General features: G+C 55.5%; 5 protein-coding genes across 5 annotated transcripts; 2 read left to right on the forward strand and 3 right to left on the reverse strand.

Annotated features, from left to right (window-relative positions):
• Positions 1-1,093: 1,093 nt before the first annotated feature.
• On the reverse strand, positions 1,094-5,432 carry QBC33DRAFT_575121 (uncharacterized protein; the record flags this gene model as incomplete). Its single annotated transcript, XM_060430804.1, has 7 exons — positions 1,094-2,626; positions 2,685-3,086; positions 3,147-3,523; positions 3,584-3,726; positions 3,837-3,989; positions 4,258-5,230; positions 5,342-5,432. The coding sequence occupies 7 exons, from the start codon at positions 5,430-5,432 to the stop codon at positions 1,094-1,096; spliced, it is 3,672 nt and encodes a 1,223-aa protein (XP_060288805.1).
• Positions 5,433-5,840: 408 nt separating this feature from the next.
• QBC33DRAFT_18394 (eukaryotic cytochrome b561-domain-containing protein) lies at positions 5,841-7,185 on the forward strand. Its single transcript, XM_060422469.1, has 2 exons — positions 5,841-6,243; positions 6,370-7,185. The coding sequence occupies exons 1-2, from the start codon at positions 6,108-6,110 to the stop codon at positions 6,978-6,980; spliced, it is 747 nt and encodes a 248-aa protein (XP_060288806.1). The 5' UTR covers positions 5,841-6,107; the 3' UTR covers positions 6,981-7,185.
• Positions 7,186-7,325: 140 nt separating this feature from the next.
• Positions 7,326-10,373, reverse strand: QBC33DRAFT_510444 (zincin; the record flags this gene model as incomplete). The annotated part of the gene is made up of 9 exons (XM_060425768.1): positions 7,326-7,517; positions 7,700-8,302; positions 8,359-8,616; positions 8,676-8,957; positions 9,010-9,246; positions 9,357-9,668; positions 9,720-9,835; positions 9,934-10,068; positions 10,133-10,373. 9 exons carry the CDS (start codon positions 10,371-10,373, stop codon positions 7,326-7,328), a joined length of 2,376 nt encoding a protein of 791 aa, XP_060288807.1.
• A 3,057-nt stretch (positions 10,374-13,430) lies between these two features.
• On the forward strand, positions 13,431-20,049 carry QBC33DRAFT_583628 (uncharacterized protein; the record flags this gene model as incomplete). Its single annotated transcript, XM_060431381.1, has 2 exons — positions 13,431-19,286; positions 19,371-20,049. 2 exons carry the CDS (start codon positions 13,431-13,433, stop codon positions 19,599-19,601), a joined length of 6,087 nt encoding a protein of 2,028 aa, XP_060288808.1. The 3' UTR covers positions 19,602-20,049.
• Positions 20,050-21,061: 1,012 nt separating this feature from the next.
• Positions 21,062-22,985, reverse strand: QBC33DRAFT_510446 (histidine phosphatase superfamily; the record flags this gene model as incomplete). The annotated part of the gene is made up of 3 exons (XM_060425769.1): positions 21,062-22,302; positions 22,382-22,837; positions 22,931-22,985. 3 exons carry the CDS (start codon positions 22,983-22,985, stop codon positions 21,062-21,064), a joined length of 1,752 nt encoding a protein of 583 aa, XP_060288809.1.
• Positions 22,986-23,123: the final 138 nt, after the last annotated feature.

Genomic DNA, 23,123 nt, shown 5'->3' on the forward strand with positions numbered 1-23,123 from the left:
CTATCCCCATGTTATTGTTTAGGTAGCTATCAATACAGCAGGTACGGCAGGGTACGCCCATTAAAAAGAGTGGGGGTTTCACTGCCTGACGTCTGGCCCGCCGTAGAGCGCGGCCTACCTAGTTTCGACGATGGCTGGCTGGCACCACGTCTAGAACGAGTCAACAACTAACTACCTGGGGGCCTATCTGGTGTGGCATGTATGTGGGTTGCCACGACTCAATACACCCATACTAGCCAAACGGGACAAAAAAGTTTCCTTCAGCATTGGGGAGCGTGATTGGAGCGACCAGGACGTGGCAATTTAGCCAACGCATCTTTAGGCACGCAATTCCTCCGCGCCATATTGGGGTTGGTCTGGAAATCTGGTGCCCTCGTTGGGCGCACCGGGAATTTGTGCAGAGCATCCGTTAGCTGATCTATTGGACTCCACAATCGACAGCAGACGAACCATGGCATGGATGGATGCCACGGGCTTGGCCTGTACGCAGCATGGGAGGGAAGGCCAGGGTCTCAAGAGTCTGAAGGTGTGTGACTCGCGACAGACAACGCCACGAGTACAGCCTCGGGCATCCGCTTTGGCATTTGCTTTTTTCGCATTTTCCCCCTCTGAATACCTAGGTAATGTCGTGTTCAATTGTATTTGGACTCCAGATCCCAGCACCTCTTCCCGTGATGCTGCCAGGTACCGCTTGGCACTTCCCTGCCCCGAGTGCTGATTTGTCGTTCTGATGCCTCGTCTGCCCGTCTCACGGCCCAACTTTGCCTCACATGCATACCGCCATCCAGTCCCGCCCGTTTGCGCGTCGCCAACTGTTTGTCCCTTGCAGCTTGCATGCTGGATGCCGAACCCAGCTCCATGACCGAACCCATCCCTTGCATATTGTGCGTCTGTCTACATGGGGAGAAAGTAGAGAAATAGAAAAAGAAAGTCTATCATGCCCTTTTCATCATTTCTCATCCGGTGCCCGACGTTGCCACAAACCCGGTGTTTTCTGCAGGTTGGCGACACTTGAGACATCATGCCCCTCGTGCAGGATTGAGGCCCAAATGATGATTTCACCTCGCTTTCCCAACGGCTAGCTGGCTGTTCTTCAAACCTCCTCATTTTCCCAATCCTTCTCGCCAAACATGGGGCCCTTCTTGGCACCCGTCGTCTCCAGCCTATCCAAGAATTCGGGCGGAACCGTGGGGATGTACTTCCGCTCACGCTCCCGGTTCATGCCACCGAAACCGGCGCCGTAGCTGATGAGCATGTCGGTAACACTGGGCAGCGTGAACGGCAGCATGAGAGACGGATCAAAAAGAAGATGCTTGGGCGCGTCGTCTTCCTCGTCGTCCTGCGACTCGTCGTTTGTCCGCGGCGTGCCCTGCTGGCTGCCGGGCGTCTCGAGCCCGTTTTCCCTGTTTGCTCTACTCTTGGCTGGTGTTACCGGGGCGCTGTCGCCTCCCGAGCCGACCTTCAGGGACGCAGTGCTGCTGCGATGCCGTTCCCGGCGGAGAGCGGCCTCCTTCTGGATGGCAGCGAGATATTTCATAGCACTCTTCGGAAGGCCCTTCTCTCCAACCTCGGAACGGTAGTGCGATGCCGCGTGTATCAGCTGCTGCGCGCTCAAGGCCTTGAGCTGCTGCAAGGTCCCGACCAGGGCTTCCAGGTCATCCGCACCAAGTGAAGAGAAACACTGGAGCCACTGCAAGAGCTGGATCACGGGGGCCAGGTGCCGCCTCGCTGCCTCCACAGTGGTCTCTCCCGAGGACTTCGTCTCGCCATGTTCATAGTGCTCCGGCTGCCTGTTGTTTTGGCGCGCCCAATCCTCCAGGATGGATATGTTCATCCGGATCTGCATCGCCTTTGTTCTCGCTAAATATTTCCGGTTCGACATGATGCGATTGAAGAGCTCGGCGCCGACCCAGTAGAGGAGCTGTGAGATGATCTGTGCCGTGATTACCGAGTGAACGTCGTACAGATCTAACACGAACAGCGTTGACGAGAGCAGGGATGTCACGTTTCGAGGAGCAGGCTTTGCTCGCTGTTTCGGCGACGGTGGGCGATAGCGTTTCTCCAATGGCTCCTCCTTGACTTGAGTCTTCCGTTTGAAAATCTTCCATTCGTTTTGGAAGGTAATGTCCTCGAATCCGGGAATGGTCTCGTGGTCCAACATTGCGGCATCAAGCACCTTGTCTAGTCGCCTCTCTGCGTCCCGGACAATGAGGATAAAAATCTCGTTGATTAGTTCCGCGAGCTGGGCCTGAAACTCCGAGGTAGCTTCAAGCAAGCCGGCGTCTTTTTTGAGGTAATGCAATAACAAGGTCGCGTTGGATATCCAGAATGCGAGGATGGTCATGTCCCACTGGTATCGTTCGACCACATCGTTGATCTTGTCCATGGCAGAAATGAGCAGTTTGGCAAGGAGCTCGGGGCTGGAATGGTAATGCGCATATCTCGCACTCAGGAATATCATGTTCGCTGGGACTGGCTTCTGCGACGGTGATCGTTGGGGCGTCATGTTGGTTATGGTAATATGCAAGATGCGCTCCAGCTCGCTTTCTTGGAAGACGAACATCTGGTCATGTAGGCACCTGGACCAGTCAAACTCTTGCTGTTCCTCTTCGAACTCATCGACAGGCTGTTGGAAATTAGCAAACCGGTAGGCGAGAACTCGGGGCTTCGAAGGGTAAACACACCTCAGGTTGGTCATCCATCCCGACGTTCCCAAGGTCAACCTCCAAGTCGCGGGCACTCTCCATCATCATGCGCCGGCGCAATTCGTTTTCCGCCAACTCCTCTTCGAATTTATCCTGCGATAACCCGGGACTGTAAAAGTCATCCCCAGTGCCAGCACTACCAATTCCGTAGCCACTGTCATGGAGATAGAACGACATATCGCTGTCTGGCGCAACAAAGTCGAAGGCTGTCCGACCTGACGATGTCTTCGCCTCGGGTGACGCACCATTGTCTAGCAACAACTTGGCAATGCCCTTGTGCCGGTTTGTCATAGCCCACATCAAGGCGCTCCATTGGTTACGATCCTGCTTGTCAACGCTCGCTCCCGCATCTATTAAAGCTTGAACCACACTTTCGTGTCCCTGTTATATATGTCAGCCGAGGGCGCCGAGAGATCAGGGGTCCAAATGGTAATCGCTCACAAAACAGCTCGCATATATTAGCGGCGGCGTGCCATCCTCATCTGGGGTATCGACGTCCACGTATTCCTTGCCCTTCCCGCCGAGAATCTTTCTGACTGACTCAACGTTGCCGTTGCTAGCGGCCATAGTCAACGCCTTCTGCAAGAGATCCTTCTTCTCCGTCTCCGACAGTTTCTCGTCCGAAGCTATAGCATCTTCATCTTCGAAGCCAACTCCGACTGAATGTGCCGCTTGGGCAGCAAGCATCTCCATCAGCCGCGCCTCGCTATCTTGTGCTCCCCTGGGGGCGTCCTCGTCGTAGGCTGTGTCGTTCAGGCTAAGGTCGCCAAAGGTCAGGGGCTTGGCTAGCATCGGAGATGTCAAGAACTGCGATTGACCTATGGGGAAAGTGTGAGTCAAGGTGTTGCCAGGGGTTGGGTGCGGAATGGGAAACCAACCTTGCCATCCGTCGTAAAGTTCCATCTCGGGCACCAGTTCGGCCGAGACATGCTTCCTGTCATCCAAGGAGGTTGGGAGATCGTCTGGCAGGGCTCGTTTCTTCTCCATCGGTACATCTCCGCTGGTGTCGAGGCCTCCAGGGCTTCCGCCATTAGATTCGCCGAGATCCATGGCGGAGGGAGGTTCATATCAAGTGCGAGTTTCTGGTGAGCTGACCGGTTGCATCCATCAAGTCCTCATGCGTTCAAGGACTTTGGAGGGAATACAAGGGTAGGGAAACAGTCCAGGGTCCGGTGGGGGTTCTTCGGTCCAGTGGTCACCCTGTTTGGTAAATTCGCTGGTTCAAGGTTCGTGGATTCGGTAGGGTTGTTGGGAATCAAGGGTATCAGTAGCATTGGATGTTGCCTACCTACTGCGGTACTTGTGGATTTGATCATTGATCGGCATATCGGGGGCCAAGATGGTCCGTGCCCGCTACGCAAACCTCATGTCCGACTTGGACCGACCTCGCTACAAAAATATCTAGGAACATAGAATGGAACCTATGCAGCAACATAGCATATATCTAGCTAGATGTAAGGTCCTACTTTCGGCCTCCCGGTTTCCTCCTTGTCTGTCGATTTGTCTCTGTTCGATGTTCTTTCGCATTGCAGATTCTCTGGCCCCCGTTCACCCTACTCGTTTCCCAAAAACTCTAAGCCTCTTCACTCCTCCATCCGGAACCATTATCAGCTTGACGTGAGTGAATGGCTTGTCTTTGGTCAAGCAAGCCACCTCATGTTCCTTATCAGACCCACACTTGATGGGCTCCGCAACCTCGAGCCACCCGGTTGCATCAGAGCCCGGGTCTGACCCCTTTTCTGCCCAGTCGATAGCCTCGAGGCGCACCTTCTGGGGAAAGTTGCCCCGGAAGTGAGCCGTATCAACAACAAAACTCTGGATGTATCCCGGTGCTCCCAGCCGCATGATGGTCCAGTCAATATGGCCTTTGGTTCGAGATCGCGCCGTCTCCCACCCGTCCCCCATATCCTTACCTCGTCCAGGCAAGATCAGGTTGTCCTTGGTGCCAAAATGCTGGTCGCTGCAAGCAACGGCTACGCCCCCATTCTGGGCCGCAGCCAAGTCGAAGATGGCATCCTTGTCTTGCGGGAAGACCGGCACGGCGTGCCCAAACAGTCTGAACCGGGCAATGCCTCCGTCCGGGTACATGTTCAACCGCACATGTGTGTACTGCTTCTGCTTGGGTTCGTTGAGTTTCCACCCGAACCTCTGCAAGGGACCGCACTCTTGAATGCCGAGTATCGTTTCCCATCCACCGCGGTCGCCCTTCCAGGACACAACCTCATCATCGTTCTGATTGAAGCAGCCTTCGACTGATATCGCAGGGGCGTGATTTCCACTGAAGAAGGCGGTATCTACCTCGACACCCTCAACGGTGCCCGAGGCAACGCCTAACCGGATGACGACCCAGTCGAAAGGGGCCGGGTTGTGCCGTCTCGTTTCCCATCCATCATACCAAGCCCCCGTAAAGACCATCTTTCCAGCCTGCCTGATGGGGGCAGTTGGGGTCAGCAAATTTGAAGCATCAGCAAACCATTGGTCTGAGAAAGCCAGCACTTTCCCACCCAACGCTGCCGAGATCAGATCTATTTTACCGTTGATTTTCTTAGCATTCTGCTGAATACACGGCTCGCGTCCTTTCCAAGCTCGAGGCACCTCTAGACAAGCAGACAACTCGACAAAAATGTGTTGCCTACCTATGGTACTGGAGCGGAAGGTTTTGTTGATATCACCAGCAGCAACGGGAGTTGTCTTGACATTGTCAAGCTTGTACTCGATGTCCTCCATGTCGGCGAGATGTTGGGGATCTGGATTCTAAGTTGTGAAGTTTCTTAATCTCTCGTGTATGAAGCCGATACTAGACGAGGGACGAGAGAGCTAGTGTAGATGATCCCCCGTCTACTTCTGGCTTCAGAAGGGTTCGGTATGATCCACATGACATCAGCGGAAGTCGGCTACATCCGATAAAGCCCAAAGCAAAACCCCGCCGCAACGAACCAATCAATGTAAGAAGCAACAGCATCGTAAGTAACGAAGTTGATGCTAACTGAGAAAGGGCACATCTTCACTTACACCCGCCAGAGAAACCGGACAACGCCTTTCCGGTCCCATCTCTCGGTTGGTGGCCCTGAGAACGGTCAGCTTCAATACCATTGACTCGGCCCAGAATCCTTTCGTCAGAGGGGATCGATTGTCCGTCCACTGACAATGCCGGAATGCCGACTGGGCGACCCCGCATTGTCGGGGTTCGTTCGGCGGATATGAAATTGGGACGCGCCGATAGGTCAGAGCTAACAGTGCCGTCATGGCAGCTTCTTTCCACGCAATCCTCTCTCCCCCCTTCCAACCTCTTATGAAGAAGGTCTAGATGAAGCACAGTCTCTTTTGATCATCTTGGACCAGTATACCAAGTCAATTGCCTGTCGCTATCCTCTCTTGTATCTGTATAATCAATATTGAGAGATGGCTTCTGCAACGGGAATCCCCCAGCGCATCCCCGACGCTGACACTGGCGCGGCGGAAACAGAGCCCCTCCTTGGACGGGCTGGCGATGCAGCGCAGAAACAAGGTGCCCCTCTGATCAGCAATCTTTGGCTAGGTAAGTCGTTATGAGCTGCTGTCTTGTCTGACCACCTCCCCCCCCCCCAAAAAAAAAACAAAGCCCCCCAAGGGAGAAGATCACCAGCCAGGGACTTTCCAGCTGACCATCTTCCCCCCTCCGAAGGAACTGGCTGGATCGCCCAAGCCGGCGCCCTCCTCCTCCTAGCCGTCGTCTGGGCCGGCGTCTTCCTCAACCCCCTCCTCCCGCTCGTCTCGCCGCACCCGCTCCTCCAGTCCCTCGGCGTCTTCACCATCACGCAGGCCATCCTGATCCTCCAGCCGACGCGCACCGCCGAGGGCAAGCTGGTCGGCGCCCGCGCCCACGCGGCCCTCAACCTCGTCTCCTTCCTGCTCCTCGCCTCGGGCATCGCCGTGATCGAGACCAACAAGGGCACCGACCGGGCCGCGCACTTCCACAGCCCGCACGCCTACCTCGGCGTCGTCACGGGCGCCCTACTGCTGCTGCAGTACCTCTTCGGCTTCCTCATTTGGGCCGTGCCGGCCGTGCTCGGCGGCGACGCCGCAGCCAGGTCGCTGTGGCGGTACCACCGCTGGTCCGGCTACGCCGTCTACCTGCTCCTGCTGGCTACCGTCGCCACCGCCACCCGGACCCCCTACAGCGAGAACGTGCTGGGCATCAAGCTGTGGAGCGTCCTCGTCGCGTCGGCGCTGGTCGTCGTCGGCGTTTTCCCTCGCATCTCCGTCACGAAGCTGGGTTTGCGCCGCTCCCAGTGATCGTCCTTTAGCCGATGTTTGGGTTGGGGGGAATACGGTGACGACTGATGTCAAACTTTCGGTGCCCTGTTTGCCAAATATATGATTGTTGTTGAATTGAGGCGAGAGGGGGCAGTCTCGATAGCAAATCCTGAAGCATTGTGAGGGGGTCCGGCGTTGCAGGATTATGGTCAATGTCTTTGTGTGTTTCGATAACCTTCATTCTTCTTGACTAGACCCAAGCCTAATATCGGACAGGCGTCGTAATAATAACAATACACTGCGCTATTGGCGATAACATTACTGAGAGCGTGGCCCCAATAAAACCTTTGGTTTACCATATCCTATTCTGCTCTCTAACCCAACTTACCAAAGTTCGCACACAGGCTCCTTGACTGGACAGTTGAACGCCTCACGGAAGCCTCTGGAGTTAAGCATGGCAGCTCCTTGGATTCTTGCAAAGTTCGGCGAGTGCTCGTCGGTGTAGATAGTCCTGGTAAGTGCTTGCTCGCTGTACTTGGAGCACCAGAAGTTCCCATAAGAAATGTAGAATAGTTGCTATAAAGTTAAGTAGGTTAGTTAATAAAGGTTCCCTCGACAGGTGGTGGTACCACACGGGAGTCGAAATAAATGGATTCAAGAAAACCGCGGTTTGGGAAAATACCCCTGAACAACGGCACTTTGGGACTTCCACAAGACTCCGGGAAATGGCTATGTGCTCTGAACTGGAAGGTACGTACCTCCTGAGAGAAAAAGTCAAGTCCGGGTAAATCCAGATCAGGAGACCCCTGCTGTCGCTTTTTCCAGACATTGAACGCTGCCGAGAGGCCGCCAGCGTCGGCAATGTTCTCGCCGAGGGTCTGCCTCCCCTTGACGTGTAGTGTCGTACCGTTGGGGCCGGCGACGGTGAAGTTCGAGTACTCGTCAACGAAGCACTCGGCCCTGGCCTCAAAGCCCTCGACCGTGTGCTCCGTCCACCAATCCGTAAGGTTGCCATGGACGTCGTAATGCCGGCCGTTGTTGTCGAAGGCATGCGAGAGTTCGTGCCCGGCGACAGCTCCGAAGGCCCCGTAGTTGATGTAGTTCGGCAACTCACTGCCAAAGACGGGGAACTGCATGATGCCGGCGGGAAACACGATCTCGTTCCCGGCGGGGTTGTAGTAGGCATTGACTGTTGGCGCAGTCATACCCCACTGCTCCCGATCCGTTGGTTTCCCCAACTCGCTCCAGGACTGATTAACGCTCCACCGAGAAACGGAAAGGCCGTTAGCAAAGTATTCGTCGCCGATGTTTAGCCCCGCATAGTAGTCTCTCAAGATGGCTGGGTCCGTAATGTTTGGAGACTAGAAATATCAGTATCCGACGTTGTTAAGTCGCGGGAACTGGGCGGTAAACTCACATTCTCTGGGTAACCGATCTTCTGCACAATAGCGTTTACTTTATCGATAGCGAGTTTCTTCACTTCATCATCCATCCAGTCAAGCGTTTTGATCCTGGCAGTGAACTGCTCCTTGATGTCCGACACAATCTGGTTCCCTAGGTCCTTGGCTTTGGCCGAAAAAGCGGCTTCCACGTAGAACCGACTCAAGGTCCATCCGAGGGCACCGTTAACATGGCTGATACATGTCCTCCATCGCTCTGGGGCAGCGTCTGGGTCCTGTAGAAAGGTTAGAAGGGGTAGGACGACGCGAGGCGGAACCCGGGGCAAGCACAAACCTTTCCAGCGAGCTGGTTCATGAACCGCGTATATGGCTTGACCTCGGGGGCTATGACAGAGCTAGCAGTATACTGGATCACTTTCCAGGAAAGGAAAGCTTGGATTGTATCCTTTGAGTTGGCGGCCAGGATGTCCGACACATTCCTAAAGTAATCCGGGAAGGACGCGATCAGCTTGTCCAGCGTATAATTAGAGGGCGCCAGAGACGTCAAGACGTGCTCGAGTCCTAGAATTGGTGCCAATGCGGCCGCATCCTTCAAAGACATAAGATTATACGATTTCTGTAACCATGGTTAGTCATATCTTAGAAGGTGGCAGCGGTTGAATACCAACCGTGACATCCTGAAGGTCCTCCAGCTCAGGGGTTGCCGCAGCAATTTGAGATTCGAGCTTCACCACAGCAGCAGCCAACTTGTCTGCCGCTGAACGAGCCGCCGAGCCAGGAAGAACCGCATTGAGAACCTCAGCCATAGCTGACTGGTACTGCGAGACGATGTCGTTGTCCAGGTAATAAGTCTTGGAGGGCAGACCCACGCCAGATCGAGGACCAGCAAAGACGACGACAGAGTCCTACCAACGTTAGATCGAGAGGAATTTATTCTTGACGAGCCCGTAGTTCAGGCTTCGGGCAAGGGGAGATGGCTTGGGGCACAATTTGAAGATTTGAAGTGACCACATACAGGATCTTTGTCGTCTGCACCAACCCCAAAGTTCAGCAGACTTGGGATATCCAACTTCTCCAAAAACAAGATTGCTTCAGATATTCCATCAGAGTCCTGGGACTGGATAGGAACACCATTCCCGTATGCGGAGTCGTCTACGGCGAGGAGTTTGGAGAGGTCGCCAAGCAGGGTTTGAATAGGCGTAATGCCGAGTTTCTGAATCTCGGTCTCGGCCATACATGCGTTGTACGCTCTCTGAAGTTGGTTGAAGTTATCCTCGTCGGCGTTACTCGTTGTAACCATCAGTCTCACCGGGGAGAAATACGAATGCTGGCAAAGTTACTACACAATCCTAGGATCATTTTTGGAGGGGATGCGCACATTGGAAGAATCGGGGTAAGGGGCCTCGAGAATATGCCTCAAGATCATCTGGCCATCCTCAGCCATCGTGGTGAAGCTGTTCAGAGAACCTTGGTCTGGCCTCATGTCGTGGCGAGCTCTCCAACCATCACATACCACTAGAAGGTTTATGTTTCAAGTCAGCACCGGCCTCTCGTCGCTGCCTCCTCGAGCCCGCAGTATACGGCGCACGTACGTTCATCAAAATTGGCGCAGGGATCGACATTCTGGTAGTTCGGAGAAAGGTTGTAGAGTATCTCGGACGCTGCGTGGATGCAGGCTGGAGTGAGGCAGAGCGCGGTGGCAGACTCCATCTTGCGGGATCGAAACACTAGGAGCAGATACTAGTATTAGACGAAGCACTCCGGGCAGGAGGGGTGTGTAACTGGCGGTACCTCCAAAGACAATGGTCAAGGTAAATATGAGAACTATGACAAGGGCAGCCAGATAGGTTACCCAGCGCTGCCACGTCCATGTCCGGGGATGGGCCAGGACCCCGCCAGCAGACACGGCCCGAGTGGGAGGCCCTGCGCTTTCCCGAGCAATAAGTGGAGTCTCTTCGTCGAAGCCAGTCTCTGCGTCGCGAGAGCCTGCTTGGGGCTCCGTTGGAGTCTCGAGGTCTGGGCTGGGAGCCATGCTGGCAGCCGTGACTGGGTCGGCTCTCGAGTCGCGATTGTCTAGCTATTTGGGGTCACCGGCACTGGAGCAAGTTGATTGAGCCACTTTAAACTCGTTGCATTGATATATTAAGGCAGAGGATGAAATATTTCCCTCGCCATTCCGTGTTGACTCCCGGCTGAATTTGAAGAGCAGCACGTCAATTGCGTCTTCAACCCCGTGCCCGTGCTCGCAAGCTCTCTCAGGTGGTCATAGCTTGCTCCGTACGTACGTAATCATTGCCAGGTAGGTAGGTAGTGTGATGGTACGTGCAGTCCTCCATGCGGGGTAGCGCGGCCAGGCATTGCCTGAGATCGACACGCGTAAATTGAAGCAGGGGTAGGGCTGCATAGTTTCTCCTGCCCGCGGCATCAAATAGACACAATCATCTCCCTCGGTGCCTCTCTGGACATTAGAGGAAGCTGGGTTTACTTCGGGGTGCTATTCTTGGGACTTTGGGTACGGGTTTGTCGTTTGTTTGGACGAGGGAGGAAGTATGCGAGAGATGTGTGCGGCGCATCGAGCAAGCATTGCCAATCAAGGTAGGTCCCTAGGTACCTACGTAGAGGTAGGTGTAGATTTGTTATGTACTTAATACATCGTGGGCTCCCGGCGTGACTGGAAGCACAATGTCAATGGCTGCATGTAGGTACCATACTTGCGGAAGGGCTTCCACGTGGCTGTCAGCCGTTGTGATCGGGGTCCTTCCGGGTCGGAACAGGCCGGATTTGGCTCCACTACCTCTCATCGAACGGAACTCGGTGCCTTGCTCCGTCCGGCGACGAATGCATATTCGATACGGCGGTACGACAAAAGGAAGGGGCCTTTCAGATTCCACAAGCCTCAGGTCAGGGGCGGTACTTTCTGAGTTCTCCAGCCAGCCCTTTTTTGCGTCGAGCTTCCTCGGAGCCCGATAGTCATGCTGTCGATAATCACAAATTCCAGGTCGCTTTATGCACTACAATAAAATGGTCTATTATCGACCCTCATTTCCGTCCTGCAACAGTTGGGAATGTGGGAATCACCTGGTGCAGAATATCTAGGTACCTACCAAAGGACGGCGGACTATCTAGCCCCAGGATGGTGTCCGAAATTGCCAACAATTGTGGGGAGGCACGGGATCGATGGCAAGGATCAGGAGGGTTCTGCAGGGGTGGCACCCGAGACGGTACAGATTATTGGACCAATCTAGTGCCAACGCGCCATCTACGTCACCCATTCAAATTGACGTCATTTCCAAGGATTTGACCAAGGCCCTTGGAAATTGGTCATGCGAAAGGTGCCGCTGATCACTAGCCAATTGGCACCAAGAGCTCTGCGTATCTGTACAACAAGGCGGAGCAAACAGGGTCCTTTTTACTGCATTCAAGTTGGAATAGGCACCCGTACGTTGTAGGTGAGGTATAGAGGGTGGTAGCCAGCAGTGGACCAAAGGCCCTGCGCCCTCGTGCGGCCTCTCTCTCTGGATTATGAGCGGAACAATTCTCCTATCACTCAAGGGAATCGCATCATGAGAGTTCCATAAAGCCCATAATAATGGGCTGATTCGAATCAACAACCCGGTCAAAGTCCCGCGAATCATTTCTTGTGGGACCCAAGGGTCGACGTGACATCATCAGAGCTCCAGCTTTCCGGTCGTGGTAGGCCTAACCTGATAGGCCATAGGGCCCAGGGGAGAAAAGTCCCTCCAGCTCCGCGTCGGGGGGGTGGATAGAAGGTCCGGTCGGTACAGTCGCAGGATGGACCCCGACCTGTTATCCAGCTGGTTGGAAGCGGAGGGAACAGCTAAGGGCCAAATAGGAAGAAGGGGCCGCTTTATTAGTCGCATGCAAACTAAGAGAGGACAGGATGGGGTTTGCAGTGACAGCAAGAGCAGGTCAGGTATACGAAGTATATACTTTCCATTGTACTCGTATTCACCGGTGGCTTTCCGTAGCTGGTAACGACGGGAAGGTGAGGTGAGATGGGCGGGTAATTTTAGCATGACTAGACCAAGGAAAGCGATTGTGACTTGCTGTTGGGCAATGAACGGGCAACAACTAAGCTTCAACGGGTCGTCTCTGGTACTATTCTGCTATTTCCGTGGAATTAGTCCGTTTTGCTGAGAATCCACGAGTTTTATCAAAAGGAGAAAAAAAAAAACACTGGGTTCAGGACTGTACGCATGGTAGATTCCATGTTGAACTGGCATTTCTGAGAAGTGGATCTTGCATTCCCTCCCTACAGACAGGCTTCCGGGTTTGTGTGCCTGGTAAAATGGAAACGGGATCAGGAACTCAGACAACCACCGTTTTTTTGGAAAACGGCTGTTTTTGGAGCCTTGCCCTGCTTCTGTGCCATGTTTTAATATGCAGCGAATTCCTAATGACCAAGGCCCGTGGAATCATGAAGAAAAGTTGTACCACATCCCTCTGCATCCCCAAGCACACCCGGACCAGCTCAGGCCTGGTTGCTCCTTCTCTTGCCTATTGAATGGCCTCTTCCGGACTTTGTCGGATCAGAACAAAAGCAACCGACTGCGAGTCGAGGGTCCCTCTTCCAGGGTCAGGGGTCGTTAGGCAAGACATCGCCTTGCGAGCTGTAACGTCATAGTGCCTGGCCAAGCACTACGCGGGAACTAGATTATCGGGGACACCATCTCCACCAACACACTCCGTTCTCCAAAAACCTGCACACTGGTCTTGCCCCTGTCAGTTTTGTGGCCGCCACCTCCTCCATCACGCCTCCCGCGTTGTCCCTCTGCGACGAGCTAGGTTTCGCTGCGCGGCATTCATTGCATCTGATCACCATCTCGTCGATTCCAAACCCGGACTCTTTCTGACGCCCTCACGACGGGTTTCCGAATGAGGAATGCCAAGTTCGCAAACGCGAGAGGACCAAGTAGGCGTTTCCTCCCACCAACCCGCTCCACAGCGACAAGAAACTGGCCCAACGACGGTGCGGCTGCTGGATAAGCACAGCGATCTCGCGAAGTCGCACGGATTTGACGATGCTTTGAATCGGTCACCAGAGCACTGGTTTGACGTACGAGCCCTAATGCCGGACACGTCGGGGGCGGGGGCTGGGCCTGGGCCGCCGTTAAATGCGCCTGCACCCGGACTAAAAGCATCGCAGAGATCGGTCAACTTCAGTGACAGTCAAGGGATTGTTGGCACTGCTAGCCAGCCCACCTGGCCCAATCAGGAAACGCTGGTGGACGGCGACTCAGACTCGCCTGGCAACGGCATCCAAATACCGGGGGGGATAAAACCAGACGATGGGCCCCATCAAGGGACAGAACCGAAAGAGGTGGATCCAGCAGATACCCAGAAGCAACTGAATCGATACCGGGAGTGTTTGGCACGGGATATAGAGAGGAGAGAAGTCTCTGCAAGAGGGGGAAACCCGCCGGCCAACGCCACGATGATCTCTCCTCCCGCCGCTCAGGATGAGACCAACATATCGCCAGCGTCATCTTCCGAACAGACAAGTATCTCGACCGGGTCGGGAAACACCCTCAGGGGCGGCACAGTTCCTGGCCTGTTAGCCGGAAACTCCTATTCGTTTCCACATATGACGACACCAGGTTCTGGCCATCCGCCAGGCCACCTCTCCCACAACTCATTATCCTCGGCAACACTGCCTCCCGCCTGTCACAATGTCCCTTTCGAGGACCCTCGTCTACACGGCAAAGTGCTGTCCGACCGTTCGGCGCCGAGCTCAACCATGTCGTTCCCGGCCGACCGGTACGCACAAGCCGGCGCCCGATGCGAACTTCCCAGCCCCAACCTCTATGATTTGACTTTAATGCTATCTGCCGAGCCCGGGCTGGATGCATGGTGGAACACGGTTGTGCAAATAATGACCGACGTCTACAAAGCCGAGCGAATCACCTTGGCCATCCCCGCAGACTCGACCGATATCGAGAACGTGCCCTGGGGGCAGAAGGCGACCTACAACCCTCACCAGGACGATCTAAGTATTGGCTATTTAGCGAGAGGTTCGAGCTTCAATGTCAGCAGCAACGATGGTTTCTCCGAGGCCAAGTCACAAGCCGACGAGCCAGCGAAGAAAAAAGGCGCAATACGCCCGGGATTGCAAAGCAGGCACTCGTTCACATCGTACGAAGAAAAGAAGAAGACTACTCCTAGAGAGAGGAGTTCGGCTAATCGTCGCCCGAATCTTCCTTCGAGGAGCAAGAGCTCCTACCCTGCGTCATCTCTCAGACAGGAGGAAGCCTCCGAGGACGGTGACGATGATGGCGACGGCGGCGAGGATCAACTTCAGGGGTTGAACAGGAAGGCGTTGGAGGAGCACGACGCGCTCGAGGGACAACAGGACATAGCAAGCTGGGATGCTCCTTTCGCATCACCGGGACAAGACCGAGGCAAGGTGCTCAACGTGCTGCAGGCCCTTGACTACGAAGCAGACCCGCTTATCGACCACAACGGCGTCATGCGTGTGCTCGAGCGCGGGCGGGTGATTGCGCTGACAAGGAATTATCCCTACCTCAATCCCAGTTCCAAGGACAATCCCTCTGAGAGCAACCCGGCCTCTCGGAACCAACTTTCCCCGGAAGCGATGAGGAAAAAAGCTGGGAAATATCGGCCCGAGTCGGTGTCAGGCATTCTCCCCCTGTTTGAGAGCAGCAACCCGGTTTCTTCTGGCCGCGGAATGAAATCCCAGGCTGGCGAGAAGAAGAAAGCAGCTGGAATAGCGGCCAAAATCGAACATGAAGATCCTCTCCCCCCGATGCCCAAATTCGAGGAATTTGAGCAAGCACCACCATCGCCATGGTCGCAATCACCGGCTCCGTCCCCGGCTGTTCGGGCCGATCCGACAGAGAACCCATTCTTCACCGATGCCATGGTCGACGAGGAGTCTTTCAACCCCTCTTCGGGCCCGGAGGATTACTCAACCATGGTCCCTCCAGAGGCTATCGGAGTCGACAATTCCTGGACTGTCTTGCACATCCCCTTGACGCACGTCCTTCTCTCGAAACTGAACCCCTCCTTCAAACTCGACAACACCCTTTTGGAACAGAAGTACTCAAAGGGGACATCTGAGTCGAGAACTGAAGAGTCCGGGGGTTCAGCAGCGCCGCAGCTGTCGCCCCTTGAGCAAAAGCAGGCTCCCATAGCCATTCTCTCAATCCTGAGCCCGATAATACCATATCCGTCGAATCTTCACCAATCCCTAGACCAGCTAGCTCCCCATCTCGCGACCTCGTTTTCGCTCTGCCGCCACTACACTAATCTGGAGGTCGAGCTGAACGGCCTCCAAAAGCGCAGACCACATCCTTCAGGCTTTGGGGCGGTTGGCCACGATGGACGAATTTTGGCCGACCCGACGGCGCTGGCAACCTTGGGATATATGCCGTCCGAAGACCCCTTGTCCCGCGATCCTCTTGGTGGCAGTATCACCAGTCCCAGTGACTCTGCTCCATCCCGCGGCACTATCGGATCCCCCTTTGATACTCCATGCTGGGACCCAGCAGCGCTCGGCTTCGTCATGGACAATCGGCTTTCGGCGTCCAGTCCGGCACCGGCTAGTGGGGATAGCTATTTCAGCACGAAACCCAAACCAGGGTTAAGCAGCACCCCACAGCCAATAGGGAGGAATTCCAAGGAGAGCTCAAGCGCTGAGAAGAAGTCATTGTTGCGCAATTCCAGCGGGAAGACCCAACTCCATACCCCTGTCATACCTGGCCCTGCCGTGTCTGATGGCCAGGCCGGGGGTGACGGTGGCGGCGGCGGAGGGACACACTCGGACGAGCGCCCCCCGTCTGCTGGCATCCCACGATCACATCAGCGCAGTGTGTCGACGACGACAGACGCAAAAGAACAAACAGAGGCAAAGGATGAAGCGCCACAGAACGGGAGTGGTCGGGCAGTTGCTGGTGAAGCTCAGAAGAGGACGGCCATTTCCACGCCCACCTCTCAGCGCCGCCATACGCAGCTTCATTCTTACGGTGCCGACTTTGCCACAACCTTCCAATCTCTTCCACCAAGTTCTACGATTGGGAGCAAACCCATCTCTCGGCCGGCAGCGTCGTCTCGAGGTGGTTCGGTTGCGGCTGCACAACCGGAGATGACGCCTCCGTCGGACAGATTGAAGAGTCTCATTCTGGATTCTCTCCCGGCCCACGTTTTCGTGGCTCTGCCGCAGACTGGCGAGATCCTATGGGTCAACAGCAGATTCCTCACGTATCGCGGACAGACTTCCGGGGACTTGGCAGCAGACCCGTGGGGGAGCATCCATCCCGACGATCGAGAAGAATACCTCCGTGCCTGGAGCCATTCCGTCCGAAGTGGAGAGCAGTTCTCGCGGACTGTGCGTATTCGCCGCTTCGATGGCGCATACAGGTGGTTCTACGCCCGGGCTGTTGCCTCCAAAGACAAACGGGGTGTTATCATTCAGTTCCTCGGATCGTACATGGACATCCACGACCAGCACATTGCCGAACTCAGAGCTGCCCGGAAGGAGGAGATCGAGGCGTCGGAAGCTAAGCACAGGTTACTCGCCAACCTGATTCCCCAGATCATCTTCACTGCCACTGAGGACGAGGGCATAACGTTCGCCAACGAACAATGGCTGTCATACACTGGCCAGAGCTTTGACGATGCCTTGGGCTTGGGCTTTATGGACTACGTCCACCCGGAGGATCTTGCAAAGTGTCGCATTCCGATCGATCGGCCGCCGACGCCGATGCCCCAGAGCGAGCTGAGAAGCGAGGCACGGCCGCCGTCAACACCGAGCGGACCGGCGGCGTCGGCGGCTGTACCCGTTAATTCTTACGCCAATCCCGAGTCCAACATGCGGGGTGTCCATCAGGCCCTCTCGAGAAATAACAGCTCCAGCAGCGGTTCCGTCTATGAACTGCCGAGCGCCAATCTCACGGAGCTGGCCAAACAAGGCGTCATCAAGGTCGCAACCGACAGCAATGGGCGGCTCTCGTACACGACCGAGATTAGGCTGCGATCAAAGGTCGACGAGTACCGGTGGCACTTGATCAGATGCGTCGAGATCGACAACGTCGACTTTGGGAACGGGGCCAGCTCCTACTTTGGGTCCGCAACTGATATCAATGACCACAAGCTCCTCGAGGCCAAGCTCAAGGAAGCAATGGAGTCCAAGGGCAGATTCCTCAGCAACATGTCACACGAGATCCGCACGCCCCTTGTCGGCATATCCGGCATGGTTAGCTTCCTGCAGGATACGACCCTGAATGAGGAGCAGAGGGACTATACCAACACGATCCAAACCAGCGCCAACAGCCTGTTGATGATCATCAACGACATCCTTGACCTCTCCAAGGTAGACGCTGGCATGATGAAACTCAGCCACGAATGGTTCCACACTCGGTCCCTAATCGAAGACGTGAACGAGCTTGTATCCACCATGGCCATCGCCAAACGACTGGAGCTAAACTATGTCGTCGAGGAAGACGTTCCGGCTTGGGTCAAGGGTGACAGGGTTCGCATCCGCCAAATCCTCCTCAACGTCATTGGGAACGCCATCAAGTTCACGAGTCAGGGAGAGGTTTTCAGCATGTGCAAGGTCTTTACTCCTGAGGATGAGTCTCTCCGGGACGATGAGATCATGCTCCAGTTCTCCATTGTCGATACGGGCCGGGGCTTCACAGAGAAGGAGGCCGAGCTGATCTTCAAGCCTTTCAGCCAAATTGATGGCAGTAGCACTCGACAATACGGAGGAAGCGGCTTGGGTCTCGTCATTTCACGGCAGCTCGTAGAGCTGCACGGTGGGAGAATGGATGGTACTGCCGTTCCTGGGAAAGGTTCGACCTTCACCTTCACGGCCCGTTTTGGCCTCCCGACCGACTTGGATCATCCCGAGGCGCCGTCGAGTCCTCGCGGCGAGCAAGCTCCCAAAACACCACATGACGACATTCCTCGCGACTTTAAGCACTTCCCTTCAAACAGAGTCATTCGACAATCTCCAGCCACCACCAGTCCATCAACGGACCCAGAGTTTGTATCTCCGACCCTGACCTCGAGCAGCTGCTCAGATCCGTCGGTGAACTCTGGCAGGACGCAGACAACGGGACGGTCCTCCATGTCTCCAGTCAATGCCGGCCTGGTGCGCTTCAGCGCAGCAGCTAGGGCCAGCGGGCAGGACCTCTCGCAGATGAAGCTGGAGATGCCGTCGGAAAGAATAGCCTCTGAAGTGGCACACTTCGCTGGTGCACTTCAGCCACCTGGCATCGTCGGAGACTTCCGGCCGCTAATGTACTCGATCCTCATAATATGTCCGCAGTCGCACAGTAGGGAAGCTACAACCAAGCACATCGAGATGACGTTGCCCAAAGACATCCCCCATCAGATCACGGCTCTCTCGTCCATCGAAGAATCCAAGGCCTTTACTGGAGGCGACGATCCAGTCATGTTCACACACATAGTCGTCAACCTGCCGTCGCCCGAAGAAATCATCGCATTGATGGATCAAGTCGTAAAGTCGGGCATGGTTGGCAAGACTACGATCCTCATCCTAACCGACTCGGTGCAGAGGCAGGCGGTAACGAAGCTGGTTGCCAATACCCGATACGAAGAGCTGTTGTCGGAAAAGGAGGTGACTTACATTTACAAGCCGGTGAAGCCATCTCGGTTCGCCGTCATCTTCGACCCGGGCAAGGAACGTGACCTCAGCATCGACAGGAACCGATCCACGGCGCAGCGGATCGTGGAACATCAGAAGCAGAGCTACATCGAGGTCGAGAAGAGAATGGGCAACAAGGGATACAAGGTGCTCGTTGTCGAGGACAACCTGGTAAACCAGAAGGTGCTCCAAAAGTACCTCAAGAAGGTCGGCGTCCAAGTCGAGGTGGCGGCTGATGGCGTCGAATGCACCGAGAAGGTCTTCTCGCAGCCACACGGCTGCTATTCCCTGATACTGGTAGGTCGAAACCTCCCCCCCACCCGCTGCCCCTTTTTCTCTCTCTCCTCGTGCGGCCCTGGCTGACGCGTATTGGCATTGTAGTGCGATCTCCACATGCCTCGAAAGGACGGCTACCAAGCGTGCCGCGAGATTCGAGACTGGGAGGCGTCGAATGGGTACCCCGACATGCCCATCGTCGCACTGTCGGCCAACGTCATGTCAGACGTCCAGGAGAAGTGCATCGCCGCGGGCTTCAGCGACTACGTCACCAAGCCCGTCGATTTCATCCAACTTAGCACTGCGTTGTCCAAGTTCTTCCAAGGTGGAAAATAAGTTCAAAAAGCGGGCATACCACATAATCCATTCTTGAACGCCCATCATCAACATCATCAGCGTTTCCAAATCTCCCTTCATTTCTATCAAGCGGATTTTCTTCTCATTCTTTTTACTTTTCTTTTTCTGATTACGAGCATCGTTTCCCCGAGGGAGCGGGATCACTAGGTAGTGCACATTCGCCGATGGACGGCTGGTGTTCATCGCCCTATTTCAAGCTTTGCTTCTTATAAGTCACTTGCAGAGACAGCAATCACAGCGACTTAGACCGTCTGCCAGGAAGTCACGCCGATAAGTGTGTGGTAGTGGTGGTGGTTGATACATGACACTTCTACGATGATGGAGAGAAGTGATGAAGAGGAGGGGGGTATAGAGGGAGGGAGTGAATTATGCCCAAATAGACAGAGCTGGTTCTTACTATTACGACATGCTATGGAAGACTCGTTCGGGTTTTGCGCCGGGTGTGGGATACCCACCTACGACTAGGTTAATATGAAATTCTCTGGGAAAGGCACTGTAGGGGAAACGGCATGGTCCTGGATGGGACCTTTGCAATGGGCTTGCCGGGCTGCGGAGTCCGGGATATATTTCTGAGCGTAGCTTGTATTGTTTTGGCATTGGATATGACGCTCTCGCAAGGGCTGGGGGGATCGCATACTTTCGGGATATAGGACCTCGAGTTTTATATATGTATGAAACATATGAATCAAGAGGCGGGCATATATGATGGACAACAGTCTTTTATCATTCCTATTATCGTCCCTATTCTTTGTCGAGTAAGACCAGTCTATATCCTGTATCAACCCACGCTTCAGCAGTACGCAGAATGGGATAGTCAAAAGCGCAAGCATAATAGAACGCTTGTCAAACTCAGTGTAGTTTCTCATTTCCCAACCGAGTTGACGGGGCTGTTTTGCCCGGAGCCCCTGGCCGAGCAGTTCAACAGGCCCAGAAGCAAGCCAACTCCTCGCCCTCCTCCTCCTGTCAACCATTACTCTCTCCCCAGAAGACGGAACTCTTTTTTTCAGTCACGAAAAAACAATCTTAGGTATATCCTCCACAAAAACAAAAAGCGAGGCTTGATCCATCCACCAAGTCGCATGACCCGAATCTCCCATGGGAAAAAATGGAAAAAAAAAATGAGAAACTCTGGAGCAAAAAAAGGAGACCGTACCATCATCAAGAGAAATAACCTGTACTTCTCAAGGATACACCCACCTTTTTTTATTTTATTTTATTTTATTTTAAACCCCGCCGAACCCCTTTCATGCTCGTTCTTATTCGTAAAGGTCCTTCCAAGCCAGGGGAAAAGACCCCGTGCCGCCAAATCAACTAAATCCATTCCGTTTTAGGGACAGAACACTCTTCCGCCACCTCCCTCTTGTCCCCCGAGACGGAGGGAAGGCATATTGCGTGAAACCGGGAGTGCGGGGTGTCAGGCACGCACTGCACAGGGGGCCTCAATACACGCTCCCCTGGATGCTCCTATCCTCCCTCTCCTGCTTGGCGAGCTCGTCCTCGGGCTCGGGCTCGGGCTCGGGCTCCCCGTCGGCCTCGGGCTCGGGTTCCGGCTCCGCGTCGCTGCTGCTGCTGCTGCTGCTGCTGCTGCTGCTGCTACTGCTACTGCGACAGCTGCTGTGGGGCGCATCGCCCAGCCTGTTCGCCCTGGTCCCGCGGCCCATGCCGCTCCGGTCGCGGTGGTGGTGATGGTGCGGGTGGTGGCGGTGCGAGATACCACGGGCGTCGTCGCTGTCGGGCGCGAGGAAGCCCGATACCGATACCGCCGCCGCCTTGGGCCGGGCCACGCGCCTGCGCCGGCCTGCGCCGGCGCCGGCGCCGTCCTCGGACGTGTCGGCGTCGGCGTCGCTGGCGGCCACGCTGTTGTGGCCGCTGTACGTGCCGCCAAAGTCGCGGCCGACGTGGTGCAGGAGCGGCTGCGGCGGCGGGAACGGGGGGCTCCGCTCGTGGGCGCGCAGCCGGTCCTCGACCGAGATGAAGGACGGCGTGCCGTCGGGCGAGGAGACGATCTCGTCGCGGGCCTTGGTCACGTCGATCTGCGGGCCCGCTTCCTCGGTCGGCTCGGCGTCGCCGTTCTGGGACTGGTACCGCCGGGCGGCCGGGCGGCGCTTGGCGATGGTGGTGGAGTTGCCGTTGCCGTTGAAGGACGGGTTGGGGATGCTGGGGTCGTGGTTAGCGTGCCCGCCGCTGGTGGTGATGGTGAGGGGGGTAGTGGTGTTCGTCGCCCCCGCCGTCGTCACTGCCGCGCCACTGCTGGTTTCGTGGCTAGAGGTGATGCTGTCGCTCTTCACCAGGTCAGCCAGCGTCTGGCGGATCTTGAAGGTTTGATCGTGATTGCAACCATTGGGGCAGCCGCCCCATCGTCGACGGGGCTCGACGCGGGGAGAAGCAGCAGATGAATGGGCCTTGACTAGCTTGGAGCTGTCCTTACTGGTTCCGTTTCTCTTTGCTGCTTCCTTGTCCTTGTCCTTGTCCTCCCCCTTCTCCTTGGCCTCCAGGAGCGCGCTCTCCCGCCGTAGCTCGGACCACGTTCGCAGATTATTCTCGAGTATGTACTTGCCGCTCTCCTCTTTGCGCATGATGAGGAATTCGCAGTGGTTGACGTTCCGGAGGTCCTCGAAGTATTCGACGCTGAAGTGGTACCACTTCATGAGGAAGACGCGGGACATGAGGCCGTGGGTGACTGCAGAATGGTTCGTCATGGTCAGCTGAAGGCCTCTCTTAACTCGAAGCAGTAACCATTGGGATGCTCTGCTACCTACCGAGCACGCATACGCTGGCAAAGTCGTCCTCGCCAAACTGCCGCCACAGGCTCTCGTTAAAGCCGCTGACACGGTCGTAGGCATCGGCAGCGCTCTCGCCGCTGGGGATGCGGTAGAAGAAGTGGCCGTAGTCTGCGCGCTCCTGCCACATGCGCTCCATCTCGGCACTGCAAGGTTGGAAGTTGCCAAAGTCCTGCTCCCGCAGGCGCGGCTCCTCGTATACCTTGATGTTGTTTCGCTTGAAAGGACTGGGCTCGGGCTGGTCCGCTGTCAGGGTCGCCAGGATGCCTTCTGTAGTCTCGCGCGTCCTACGGTACGGACTAGTGAAGAAGTGTAGCGTATCGTCGGCTCGGAGCATGGCCCGCAGCCGGCGGCCAGCCTCGTATGCTTGCTGCCATCCCTCCTGTGTCAACTTCACTCGGTGGTCGGGGATGGTCTGGTGTATCTCCCTATTTTCTGCCGGCGGAGGAGTAGTTAGTCACGGTCAGGGTCCCTTTCCCATGGCAGGACGATGGAAGCTAAGGAGTTCTGCATCATGGTTAGACGTACTATTTCCTTCAGACTGGGCATGTCGGATCAGAATGAGAAGCCTTGGCTTCGCCATGATCGGATGTAGAATGGGATGACTGCTACCAAGTCTTGGGCAGCGAAGAGGGTCAGGATTATAGAGGGTGAATTGCGGGCAAGATACTTCAAAGCAATCGATCGCACAATGACAAGCAACTCCGGAAGTAGAATGACT

Source organism: Phialemonium atrogriseum (assembly GCF_030411735.1).
Source record: "Phialemonium atrogriseum strain 8032-3 unplaced genomic scaffold QBC33scaffold_1, whole genome shotgun sequence".
In the NCBI taxonomy this organism is placed as follows: domain Eukaryota; kingdom Fungi; phylum Ascomycota; class Sordariomycetes; order Cephalothecales; family Cephalothecaceae; genus Phialemonium; species Phialemonium atrogriseum.

Bases quoted from the DNA above. Each gene is read 5' to 3' on its own strand.
- QBC33DRAFT_18394 (XM_060422469.1), top strand. From the start codon at position 6,108: ATGGCTTCTGCAACGGGAATCCCCCAGCGCATCCCCGACGCTGACACT. The intron at 6,244-6,369 runs GTAAGTCGTTAT...CCCCCTCCGAAG, and splicing joins GATCAGCAATCTTTGGCTAG to GAACTGGCTGGATCGCCCAA.